At 42.1% G+C, this 12,099-nt stretch overlaps 1 protein-coding gene across 2 annotated transcripts in view; it reads left to right on the top strand.

Moving 5' to 3' along the window:
* adcy5 (adenylate cyclase 5) overlaps positions 1-12,099 on the top strand; it is a 424,142-nt gene that overhangs the window by 400,128 nt on the left and 11,915 nt on the right. For both annotated transcript variants that reach the window (XM_087989343.1, XM_043694258.2), the window contains 3 exons: positions 1,219-1,245; positions 3,955-4,087; positions 11,110-11,373. In XM_087989343.1, coding sequence (XP_087845469.1) covers positions 1,219-1,245; positions 3,955-4,087; positions 11,110-11,373 — 424 coding nt within the window. The remainder of the gene's footprint in view (positions 1-1,218; positions 1,246-3,954; positions 4,088-11,109; positions 11,374-12,099) is intronic.

Genomic DNA, 12,099 nt, shown 5'->3' with positions numbered 1-12,099 from the left:
CTTACCATGGCTGACTTACCTAGCCAACACATTCATGGACATTACGGACAATTTAGCATGGTCAATCCACCTAACTTACACTTCTTCGGATTGTGTGATAAAGCCAGAACATCCGGCCGAAACCCATGTAGGCACAGGAAGAGTTTGCAATCTCCGCACAGTCGCCCGAGATTGGGATTGAATCCAGGTTCCTGGCAGTGTAGGGGTAGCTATCCTAACCACTGAGCCATGATGCTGCCTGGTAGGTTATTTAAATTGGTGTTATTTAAATTTAGATAATGAATTTGGAATACAAAAGGAGTGATGGTGACAATGATCACTGATACCGTATATACACATGTATAGATCGAATTTTGAAGACTTTTTAAAAATGTTAATCGACTTATACATGAGGTAATGTTTTCGAGGGGATGAATATTTATCAACAGAATAGATAAAATGGGAAATTTACCATCCTGGCAGCCCCCGGTCCCTGGATCTGGAACATTCCCTGTTATATGTTCAGGCCGTGGTAAACTGCGGGTAACTGAAACCAATTCCGCGGATATGGCGGTCGCCATGTACTATCATACCATTACAGTAATTCTGAAAACCTGGAGTGGAGCGTGACTGTTGGTGGACTGGAAGACCTGGCATGGAGCGATATGGCCAGCAGACTGGAAAGCTGGAGAGGAATACAGTGGGCAGGCACTGACTTATAAGTGTTGATCTGTAACTGTGAAGAACTAGGGTCAACTTATACACGAGATAAATGGAAAATACAAGATATCTTGGCCAAAAATAAGGGGCCAATTTATATATGGGATTGACCTATACACGAGTATATACGGTAATTATATTGTTCACTGATGCCATTCTGAAAACAAATTCTGCCATCCTCACCCAGTCTGGCCTCCACATGACTCCAGACTTAGAGTAATGTGGTTGACTCATGACTGTCCTCAGAACCAGAACAGTTCAAGGACAGCTCGTGATAGGCGGCAAAGATGTCCACATCTCATGGAAGAGTAAATTTCAGAAAACAGATCTCTGACTCTCAGGAAGATCGTCTCAGTGCTCCAAATGTGATGTGCTTATAAAACCATGCTTTATACACATGCTTGCACTTTATTGGAAAGTTTCCAACCTGACCCACCAGAATACTTCGAATAATTTTGAAGTAATTTTTAATGTTCTTTAGTAAATTGTTGCTGACTGATTCTTTCTTTTCCTCTCCAGTAGCCCCATCAACGGAACATGGACATGGTGAGTATTCTCCTGATTATGATACATTTATTATAAAGTAGATCTTCTTTAAACTTGTCCCATTTAACTTGGTTTTTCTTTGTTAATGAGGCCTGTAATTTTATTGAGCATTATGAGATTAGTTTTAACATCAGTTCCTGTACAACTCGATTGGTTTCTCCCCAGCCTTTGAGTTGTGGCCTTTCCCCCCACATCACTGACTGCATTTCACCCTCTTAGACTTGCCTTCCTGCTCAAAATCCTGTTTCAATCCAAAACCTGAGCTCTGTGTTATGTAGGTTTGAGTCTGGGTGGTTCGGAAATGCTAGGCCTTTTACAATCCGTGCGGTTTTTAAATGACTTTCAAACCCGCTGTTACTCTGCTGCCCTTTTCCCAAGTCCTTGCTCACAGTCAGAGGCCAGCAGCTCTGCAGTGCCTCTTGGAGCAGTGGCCACTGCTGGTATTGCATCGGGTGCCAAGCAGAAGATTGGAATCAGGGATGTGAGGTGGGATGGAATTCCTGGAAGTTAAGTGGAGTAAGTGTGGTGAGACTGCAGTGACAATGGGTGGGGAGGTGAGTCGCTAGTGAGCGTCACTGTCTGGCTTTTCACTAGGTCCTCATTTCTCAATGCTGGGTCCCTCAATCAGGTACAAAATACATGAGGGAGAGGAACCCCTCCATACCACCAACTAATCCCAGAAGACTGCAAACAAATGAGGTGATGGCCTACTGATATAGGGGAGGTGATGGCCTATTGATATTATCACTAGCCTATTAATCTAGAAACTCAGCTAATTCTCTGGATGGTGAAATTTGAAGCTTGTTATGCAGTGGCTCCGTGGTTAGCACTGCTGCCTCACCGCACTAGGGCCCCAGGTTCGATTCCAGCCTCGGGTGACTGTCTGTGTGGAGTTTGCACATTCTCCCTGTGTCTGTGTGGGTTTGCTCCGGTTTCCTCCCACAGTCCAAAGATGTGCAGGTCAGGTGAATTGGCCATGCTAAATTGCCCGTAGTGTTAGGTGCATTAGTCAGAGGGAAATGGGTCTGGGTGAGTTGCTCTTCAGAGGGTCAGTGTGGACTGTTCGGGCCGAAGGGCCTGTTTCCATACTGTAGGGAATCTAATCTTTTCAGATGACAAGCCTCACATAATGCTGGAGGTTTTTGCTAGAGTCAGGATGAGCCTTTTTAATTGCCATTTAGGACTTCAATTAGCCCCCAGATGGGAAGGCCAGTTGAAAGTTTTCTACCCTGCACTTGATTGGAGGAGGCAGCTAATCTCCACCCACACCCTCTGACCAACCACAAGATCCCCTGCCTCTGGGAGAAAGGTTATGTGCATTAAATTCAAGCCATCCTTTCACTTGGCATCCATGTTTTGAACCCAGAATGAAAATCAATTTTCTTCTTGCACAAGGTCTGAAAGGGTTACATGAGCATGGTTTTACAGTTGAAGTTTGCTCATGTATGTCAGCAGCAAGATTCATTTCCTCACTTCACTGCTTTGAAGTCAATAGTTATTTATTTCTTCAATTTCCTGGTATGATCTAATGATAAATAAAATTAATTTTTTGCAATGCGTGCAAAAAAAATCAATACAAGTGAAAATTAAAGGCCAGCACCTTTAAAGCACTTGGTATTTGTTCTCTGGTATTGGGGGAATCATTGGATTACATTGAATTGACACAGAAACAGAATACAAATGCAAAATTGGAATGTTGTGTTCCATTTGTCCAGACCTCCTTCTCCAGCTTCGGTGATGTGTTTGAATCTAGTCCCTGAAAATACTCTTTCTAATCCAGGCATTAATAGAATTGCAATTTCTTTTCAGGAGCAAAAGAAAGAAGGGAAGTGTCATATCAATACAGCCACCAAAACTCACACACATGGGACCCAGCTGTAGAGAAATGCCAACTCTACTTGTAGCGTTTCCTGTTCGAGTATATTGTGGTGGAGACAAACTGAGAAATTAGGGGATCCAGTCTCTGGAGGATTCAGGACTGGACTTATCATTCAGGCTCTTGTAATTCACGGGAAATTTGTTATCGCACGAGGTTAGACTGGATGCATACAATGGGAGAAAGTGAGGACTGCAGATGCTGAAGTTCAGAGTTGAGAGTGTGGCGCTGGAAAAGCACAGCAGGTCAGGCAGCATCCGAGGAGCAGGAGTGTTGACGTTTCAGAAATTCCTGCTGAAGGGCTCTTGCCCGAAACATTGATTCTCTTGCTCTTCGGGTGCTCCCTACCTGCTACGCTTTTCCAGCACCACACTCAACCCTGGATGCATGTCCTCGGATGCTGCCTGAATTGCTGTGCTCTTCCAGCACCACTAATCCTGCATACAAGGTACATCTATCCCTATGAAGAGCAAGAACACGCAGGTAGTGTCAGCAGGCTAAGACAATAACAAAAATGTATTTATATTTTATATCATACAGAGAAGATAAAAGTGTTAAAATAATGTGACAATGGTTTAAATTGTCTAAAAACATTAGTATATAAAGTTTGAAAGTCATCTAACTCAGACACAGAGCCAGTGTGACTTGGAGAGTGGAGATGTGAGAAACAACTTGAAGCTTGATTGTTAAGCACAGAACTCAGTTGAGTTGCTCAGCTTTTAACTTGCTCATGCATGTCCCAATCACTTTTTGTTTGGCTATAATGTGAGAACTCAGCAAAGAATTCCTTCGGTTACAGCTGTTAGCTCATATTATTTCCTTCCTTGTAACAGCCCCCTGAAGTTCTCGAAGGTCGCCTTGAAGATCATGACTCCTATTGTAATCACGGTGTTTGTTCTGGCACTCTATCTACATGCTCAGCAGGTCGAATCAACTGCCAGGTTGGATTTCCTCTGGAAACTGCAGGTAGGAAGTCAGCCACAACCATTATTCTGCTGCCAAGTTTTCTTCAACACCAAGCCATGTCTGTAACTCTCTACATGATTAACTCCTGAGTCATTGACCAACAGGTTGAAAAGTTGCTTGTCGATATGAAATGATTTTTCACCTTCTGAACTGGTGCTTGATGAGCGATTCACACCAGCAAGTTTCCTAATCTGTGCAGGTGCGAGTTGATCTCATTCAGCGCGTGAAGGATAACATTAGCTTCAGTGCCATTCAACTACATGGGTTGGGGGAAAGTGGGGGAAATTGGAGTCACTATTTTTGCCAGTGACTCCAATTTGAAAACAATGACATGACATCCTCAGTCAGTTCAACAATGGTGCAAGGTCCAAATGACACTTTATGTTTGTGCATTGACAAGTGAGAAAGGTAACAGAGGACCACAGTGGTTCTTACAAATGTTTCTAAAGATTTATGTGGTGATGTTGAAAGGAGGCAAAATGTACAATAAAAAGGAAATGGTACAACTGAAATGAATAAGTTAACTTTGTAGTGTGTTGCGAGTGGCTGTACATTTATCTCAATGAACCCCAATGAGTGGCTCAAGTCCTACTTTGGAGATTTGAACATGTAATTATTTATGATATTCCAGTGCAGTAATAAGGAAGAGTTAGAGCTTTGACTTTATTATGACCTCCACCAGATAGACTGGTAATACTTAACAAGAAATTTGAACTTCTGGTTAAGAGCTCAACGAATGGCATGTCACGATTTTAAAACTTTTACTTTAATAAATGACGACAATGACTATTGGCAAGACACTATTTTCCCTTTGTAGGCAACTCACACGTTAACCCGCAGAGAGAACCATTTCCCTTTTATACATATTGCTCTCTCCATGCAATCGTTCTGGAAAACAGTCCACTGCTGATCCCGGCTTCCGAAGGGTTTTGTATTGCCGCTTCACCAAGGTTTAATTTAAAATGACCATTTTTAGGCATGTTCCTCAGTTTTTAGAGAGTTTCTACCATCAGTAGTAAACCCTGTTCCAATGACCATCCTTATCCAAGGGTCACACCCCATGCAATACCTTTCTGGGACTTTAGGAAACTTAGAGTCTGCTCATCACAAAATGAGGGGTTGCTACCATGGTCTCCCAAGTGTGTGGCTTTGCATTTTCTTCTCAGTGGAATAACCAAAGCATTTCTTTGATCTTTAACAATCAAACCACCCAAGACAGATGCTCAGGCAGATCTTTTAATAGGTTATGTGACCCTAATTTTAATGCAGTGGCTCCAAAATATTAATAAAACCATAAGATACAGGAGCAAAAGTAAGCTACTAAAGCCTATCAGCTCTACTCCACCATTCAGCGAGATCATGACTAATCTGATAATGCTGGGTTGAAGATGTTTTCTTGTTAATGTTGTGTCATTTCATGTTTGAAAACTTTTGCAATATAATTTTGAAAAATGATATCTTCATTTAGGGTGGCACAGTGGCTCAGTGGTTAGCACTGTTGCCTCACAGCACCAGCGACCTGGGTCGATTACCACCTTAGGTGACTGTCTGTGTGCAGTTCGTACATTCTCCCTGTGTCTGCATCAGGCACCCCCCCCCCCCCACCCGCATAGTCCAAAGATATGCAGGTCAGGTGAATTGGCTATGCTAACTTGCCCATAGTACTAGATGCATTAGTCAGATGGAAATGGGTCTGGGTGGGTTATTCTTCAGACAGTTGGTGTGGACTTGTTGGGCTGAAGACCCTGTTTCCACACTTTAGGAATCTAATCTAATCAGCTATAAAATGGATATAAAACATTAACCATATTGTTTTCCATTGGCTGTAGGCAGGAAGCAACAACTGACGTATAGAATTGCGTTTTGTGTCAGGGCTGGGTATCGGAACTTAGTGATAGGATTAGGATAAGATCGAGAGTTAAAGTTATGATGCGGCCTATGGTTACAGTTATTATAGGGGTAGGAAAAGTGCTGAGGTTAGTATTGCAAGTAGGATTCAGTCTGAACCTGGATTACTTTTAGGGTTATGGATAGTCCTGTGATTTTGGGGTCAAAACTACGGTTAATGCAATGATTAGTATTTGCTCTAGTTTTTGGGTTCGTTTTGTATAGCATCATTCCGAGGGTTAGGATCAGGAAATAATTAAGGCTCAGGCTTCGTTTAGGATGTGAGCCAGGACTTCTGTCAGATCTAGCTACAGCCAAGAATGCAGTTAAGTTTGGGTCTGGGGTTTAGGTTTGGTGATTTGACTTGGATTATGATTAGGGTTAGAGATTATCTCTGCCAATGCATTAGCTTATATGTTGGGTTTTCCCCTTTGACCTTTGCACTGGCTGAGCCACCAGAAAGCACGATAAACATGAAAGGGTTCAGAAAAAACTTCCAAGGATGTTGCCGGAGTCAGAGGATTTGAGCTACATGGAGAGGCTGAATAGATTGTGGCTATTTTCTTTGGAGCGTCGGAAGCTGAGGGATGTCATAGAGTCATAGAGATGTACAGCATGGAAACAGATCCTTTGGTCCAACCCGTCCATGCCGACCAGATATCCCAACCCAATCTAGTCCCACCTGCCAGCACCTGGCCTATATCCCGCCAAACCCTTCTTATTCATATACCCATCCAAATGCCTTTTTAATGTTGCAATTGTACCAGTATCCACCACTTCCTCTGGCAGATCATTCCATACATGTAAAAGTTGCCCCTTTGGTCCCTTTTATATCTTTCCCCTCTCACCCTAAACCGATGCCCTCTAGTTCTGGACTCACCCACTGCAGGGAAGAGACTTTGTCTATTTACCATCTCCATGCCCCTAATGATTTTATAAACCTCTATAAGGTCACCCCCCAGCCTCCCATCCTCCAGGGAAAACAGCCCCAGCTTGTTCAGCCTCTCCCTATAGCTCAAATCCTCCAACCCTGGCAACATCCTTGTAAATCTTTTCTGAACCCTTTCAAGTTTCACAATATATTTCCGATAGGAAGGAGACCAGAATTGCACGCAATATTCCAACAGTGACTTAGCCAATGTTCTGTACAGCCACAACATGACATACCAACTCCTGTACTCAATACTCTGACCAATAAAAGAAAGCATACCAAACGCCTTCTTCACTATCCTATCTACCTGCGACTCCACTTTCAAGGAGCTATGAACCTGCACTCCAAGGTCTCTTTATTCAGCAACACTCCCTGGGACCTTACCATTAAGTGTATAAGTCCTCCTAAGATTTGTTTTCCGGTGACCTTATAGAGGTTTATAAAGTCATGAGGGACGTGGATTGGGTGAATAGCCAAAGTCTTTTTACCAGGGTAGTGTAGTCCAAAACTAGATGATATAGAATTAAGGTGAGGGTGGGATGATTTAAAAGGGACCTAAGGGGTAACATTTTCATGTAGAGGATGTGCATGGAGTGAGCTGCCAGATGAAGTGGTGGAGGCTGGTACAATTCTGGATGGGTCTACGAATAGAAAGAATTTGGAGGAATATGGGCCAAATGCTGGCAAATGGGACTAGATTTATTTAGAATATCTGGTCAGCATGGACAAGTTGGACTGAAGAGTCTGTTTCCGTGCTGTACAACTCTATGACTCTATAAAAGGGAAACCTAGATTTTCCCACTGTCTTTATTTTCCCATGAGTGTTTCTGCCAGCATTTACTAACATTACTCACAACGTCTTGACCTTGAGTTCAAAATTCGAGTGCCCAAAGTGTGTGATATTCGTTGACTGGTTGCATTAAGTAGAACATTACTGTGTTGAAAGGGTCCGTACAGCACTGCTAAGTAATAATAGTAAAGATGGACTCAAACCAAGGACAATAGTGCCTCCAAGTGGTTCAGAATGGGAAGTACATTTATTCAAAGGATTTTTTGTTTAGAAAAATCTCTTCAATTTAGTTTCAAGATTTAGAGATGCCAGTGTTGGACTGGGGTGTACAAAGTTAAAAATCACACAAAACCAGGTTATAATTCAACGGGTTTAATTGGAAGGACCGCTGTTCCTTCATCAGGTGGTTGTGGAGTAAAAGGTCGTAAGACACAGAATTTATAACAAACTTTTACAGTGTGATGTAACTGAAATTATACATTGAAGAAGACCTGGATTATTTGTTCAGTCTCTCATCTTTTGGAAGGAACATGTTGGTTTCAGTTCTTTCATGTGTAAATCGCAGAGCTTTTTTAAAGTTACATTTTCAAGTGAACTTTAACAATTTGTGTCATATCAACCCAGATAATGCATTGAAGGTGTGAGGTGCCCTGTGTGAGACTGTCTGTGTCACAATGGTCAGACTGTGTGTTGGGGGCAGGGAGTTATTAGTGTCTGTGAGAGAATGTGTGTATGTGTGTAAGTGTGAGTGTAAAAGGGTATAAGTCTGTGAGGGTGCATGAATGTGTGCATGTGAGTGTGGGGAGGGGGTGTGTATGCGAGCATATGAGAGAGAGCTTGTGTATGAGAGAGGGTCTGTGTGAATGTGTGTAAAATGCAGTGGACAGTCACCCGAAGGTTCGAGGTTGAATGTCCTGGACCGCTGAAATGTTCCCCAACTGGGAGGGAACACTCCTGTCTGTTGATTGTTGTGCGGTGCCCATTCATCTGTTTCCGTAGCCTCTGCTCGGTCTGACGAAGGATCCTGATGAAGGCTGATGAACTACCTGATGAAGGAGCAGCGCTGTTGGACTATAACCTGGTTTTGTCTGATTTTTAAATTTAATTTCAACTCGTTGCAAATTCAGGGAGCTTTCTGTGAGTCAGCAAGAAATGTTTGAAGAAACTAAAATTAAAAACAGAATATGCTTCAATTTCATGGTAGTATATCTGTGTTCTACTAACAAATAGACCTTGCAGATTTTGTAGAGTCTAGACTCCCATAATGAAACTTGAAGCTTGAAAACGAAGAGATAAGGATGTTTTAACAGGGTTGAATAAAATGAAGACAAGTGTATTTTCCACAGGGACTGTTCCCTCCAGGACACCCTGGTCCACTCTTCCTTCACTCCCAACAATCCCCCAATAACCCCACAACACTTTCCCTTGCAACCATCGAAGGTGTAACACCTGCTCATTTACTCCCTTCCTCCTCAGCATCCAAGGGACCAAACATACCTTCCAGGTGAAGCAGGATTTTATCTACACTTCACGTAATCTAGTGTGCTACATTTGCTCACAATATGGTCTCCTCTACATTGGGGAAACACAGTAGAGATTGGATGACTCCTTTGCAGAACATTTACGCTCTGCCTACAAAAAAACCCCTGAGCTTCAGTTGCCTGCCACTTCAACACACCACCCTGTTCCCTGACCAATGTCTCTGTCTCAGGCTTGATGCAGTGTTTTGGTGAAGCTTAGTGCAAGCTGGAAGAACAACACCTCATTTTCCATTTGGGGACTCTGCAGCCCTCTGGACTCAATATCAAGTTCAATAACTTTAGGGCCTGAACACTCCCGTGTTCTCATCACCCACTCCACATACCCAAGCCTTGTTATCATGTAGTCTGCCATAACCTACAGTTAGCCACTAACAGTCTCCACTAACATCTATTCACCCTCCCAGCCAGATTGTAATCAACTCCTTTCTCTGTCCAACTGTTCTTCTCTCCCTTTGGGCTCTATCTCGACCTATCATTTGCTCCTTAACCCCTCCTCCACCCTATCTTCTGCCTGTAAAGTGACATTTTCTTAACTACCATCAATTCTAAGGAAGGGTCAGTGGTTCCAAACGTTAACTCTGATTTCTCTTCACAGATGCTGTCAGACCTGCTGAACTTTACCAGCAACGTTTGTTTTTGTTGTGTATTATTTTTCTTTTGTTTCTTTTTAAGAATTTAAGTATTCTCGAGTCATGTGTTAATATACTGATTTTAAATGTGTAGTATTGCCATGTAAGGTGTGTGATTTTTATATATATATATATATTTTACTGTCATTCATTTTAGAGCTTAGGGTTTGAACTAGTGGCATATGGGTTTTGGTCTGTGTGAATGAGGGTGTTTAGTGATTAATTTGTGAGTATTTCTGGAGTCTTTTTTAAATTAATATGAGAGAGAAAGTTTCTGAAGTGTGAATGGGATTTTGTTTGCACAGGGAGAATTTTACAAGCGGACAGAGCAAACAGTAAAGAGCATTAACCTGCTTTCAGTTAGAAGTATCAAGATTTATTTTCTTTCTTGTTTGAAGTGCCCAAAGCTCAGGAACCTTTTGATTTCAGTTGCAGACATCCTGATTGAAGTTAGATTTAAGAACACAGTTTTCCTGGAGCAAGGAGTTAGTTCAGAAAAATTATAAATAGGTTACCTCAGTGTGAGGGTTCAGTTTGAAAGTTCTACACCAGGTAGTGTTTAGTTATAACTCTAAGCTAAGTTGTGTGAATACTTAAAGAAAGGGCCATCACACCTTCAAGACTAGGAATTGAATGCAATAGTTAATTCAAACCTAGAGAAGTGATAGAGAAGGGAATTTTCTCTAATGTTTGAGTACTATGAAGGGATGCTGTTGGGATAGATTGAGGATTTTACTTTTACTGTGCATCTCAAAATCTTATAAATTGTGTTTATTCTGAGTACTGTGGTTTCTTCTATTTTACAGTCGGTTCTGGTATAATGTGGTAGATCCATTCTCATGCAACCCCATGTAATAAGAAAATCGTGTAGTAGCACCATCAAATGGGGCTGAAATCATGTTGTAACCACTATATGCTTTAAAAGTTCGCACTAATTCGTCAATTGTGTTATAGTGAATTTGCATTCACAAAATGGGCATTTTAGCAGAACAACGTGTATCTTAATTTCTTAAACTTCAATGTTATTATTAAAACCAAATGTGCAGTATTATGTACTCGTATTTCAGAGAAAGATCATCTTATTAAATAAAAGAAATGATTTATCATACCTGAGAGATGTGGTCAGATACTGCACAGTAAATATGATCTGGCACACTGTATATAGATTGCAAGCCTGACTTTAGCTGAAAATAAGTGTTGGAGATTGTCAACACAGTAATGACTGTTTGCACTTCCTGGCCCAGGCGACTGAAGAGAAAGAAGAAATGGAGGAACTTCAGGCCTACAACAGACGCCTACTGCACAACATCCTGCCAAAAGACGTTGCGGCACATTTCCTTGCACGTGAGAGGCGTAATGATGAGCTGTATTACCAGTCCTGTGAATGTGTTGCTGTTATGTTCGCCTCCATCAGCAACTTCTCTGAGTTTTACGTTGAGTTGGAGGCAAACAACGAAGGAGTCGAGTGCCTGCGACTTTTAAATGAGATCATTGCTGACTTTGATGAGGTAAGTGTTGCTGGTGGTACTGACCTTTGCTGAGTGGACACAGGACTTGTAGAAAATACATTCTCTCATTTTTGAGGGCGTCACTAACAAGACCTTCATTTGTCACCCATTAATCATTATCTTTGAACTGAACCGATTGCCAGACCATTTCAGAGTTAACCACATTGCTGTGGGTCTGGAGTTACGTGTAGGCTAGACCCAGTAAGGACGACACATTTCCTTCCCTAAAGGGCCTTAGTGAACCTGAAGGATTTTTATGACAATTAATGACAGCATCAATTCCAGATTTATATTCACTGAATTTAAATTCATTCAGCTTCTATTTTGGGGCTTAAACCCCATGTCCTCAGATAATTAGCGTGGGCGTCTGGAGTACAAGTGTGGTTACATAACTTTTTTTTAGATTAGATTCTCCACAGTGTGGACACAGGGCCTTTGGCCCAACAAGTCCACAGCAATCCTCCAAAGAGTAACCCACCCAGACCCGTTTCCCTCTGACTAATGCACCTAACACTGTGGAGCAATTTAGCATGGCCAATTCACCTGATCCACACGTCTTTGGACTGTGGGAGGAAACTAGAGTACCCAGAGGAAACCCATGCAGACACGGGGAGAATGTGCAAACTCTACACAGATAATCACCCAAGTTTGGAATCAAACCCAGGTTCATAGTGCTGTGAGGGAGCAGTGCTAACCACTACACCACTGTGCCATGTCCACTGCACT

Source organism: Chiloscyllium plagiosum, unplaced genomic scaffold (genome assembly GCF_037043375.1).
Source record: "Chiloscyllium plagiosum isolate Xiang-an unplaced genomic scaffold, Cpla_swu_hap1 HiC_scaffold_7, whole genome shotgun sequence".
Taxonomy (NCBI): domain Eukaryota; kingdom Metazoa; phylum Chordata; class Chondrichthyes; order Orectolobiformes; family Hemiscylliidae; genus Chiloscyllium; species Chiloscyllium plagiosum.
Note: the sequence above shows the minus strand (reverse complement) of the source record. Positions and strands in the feature narration are given on the sequence as shown.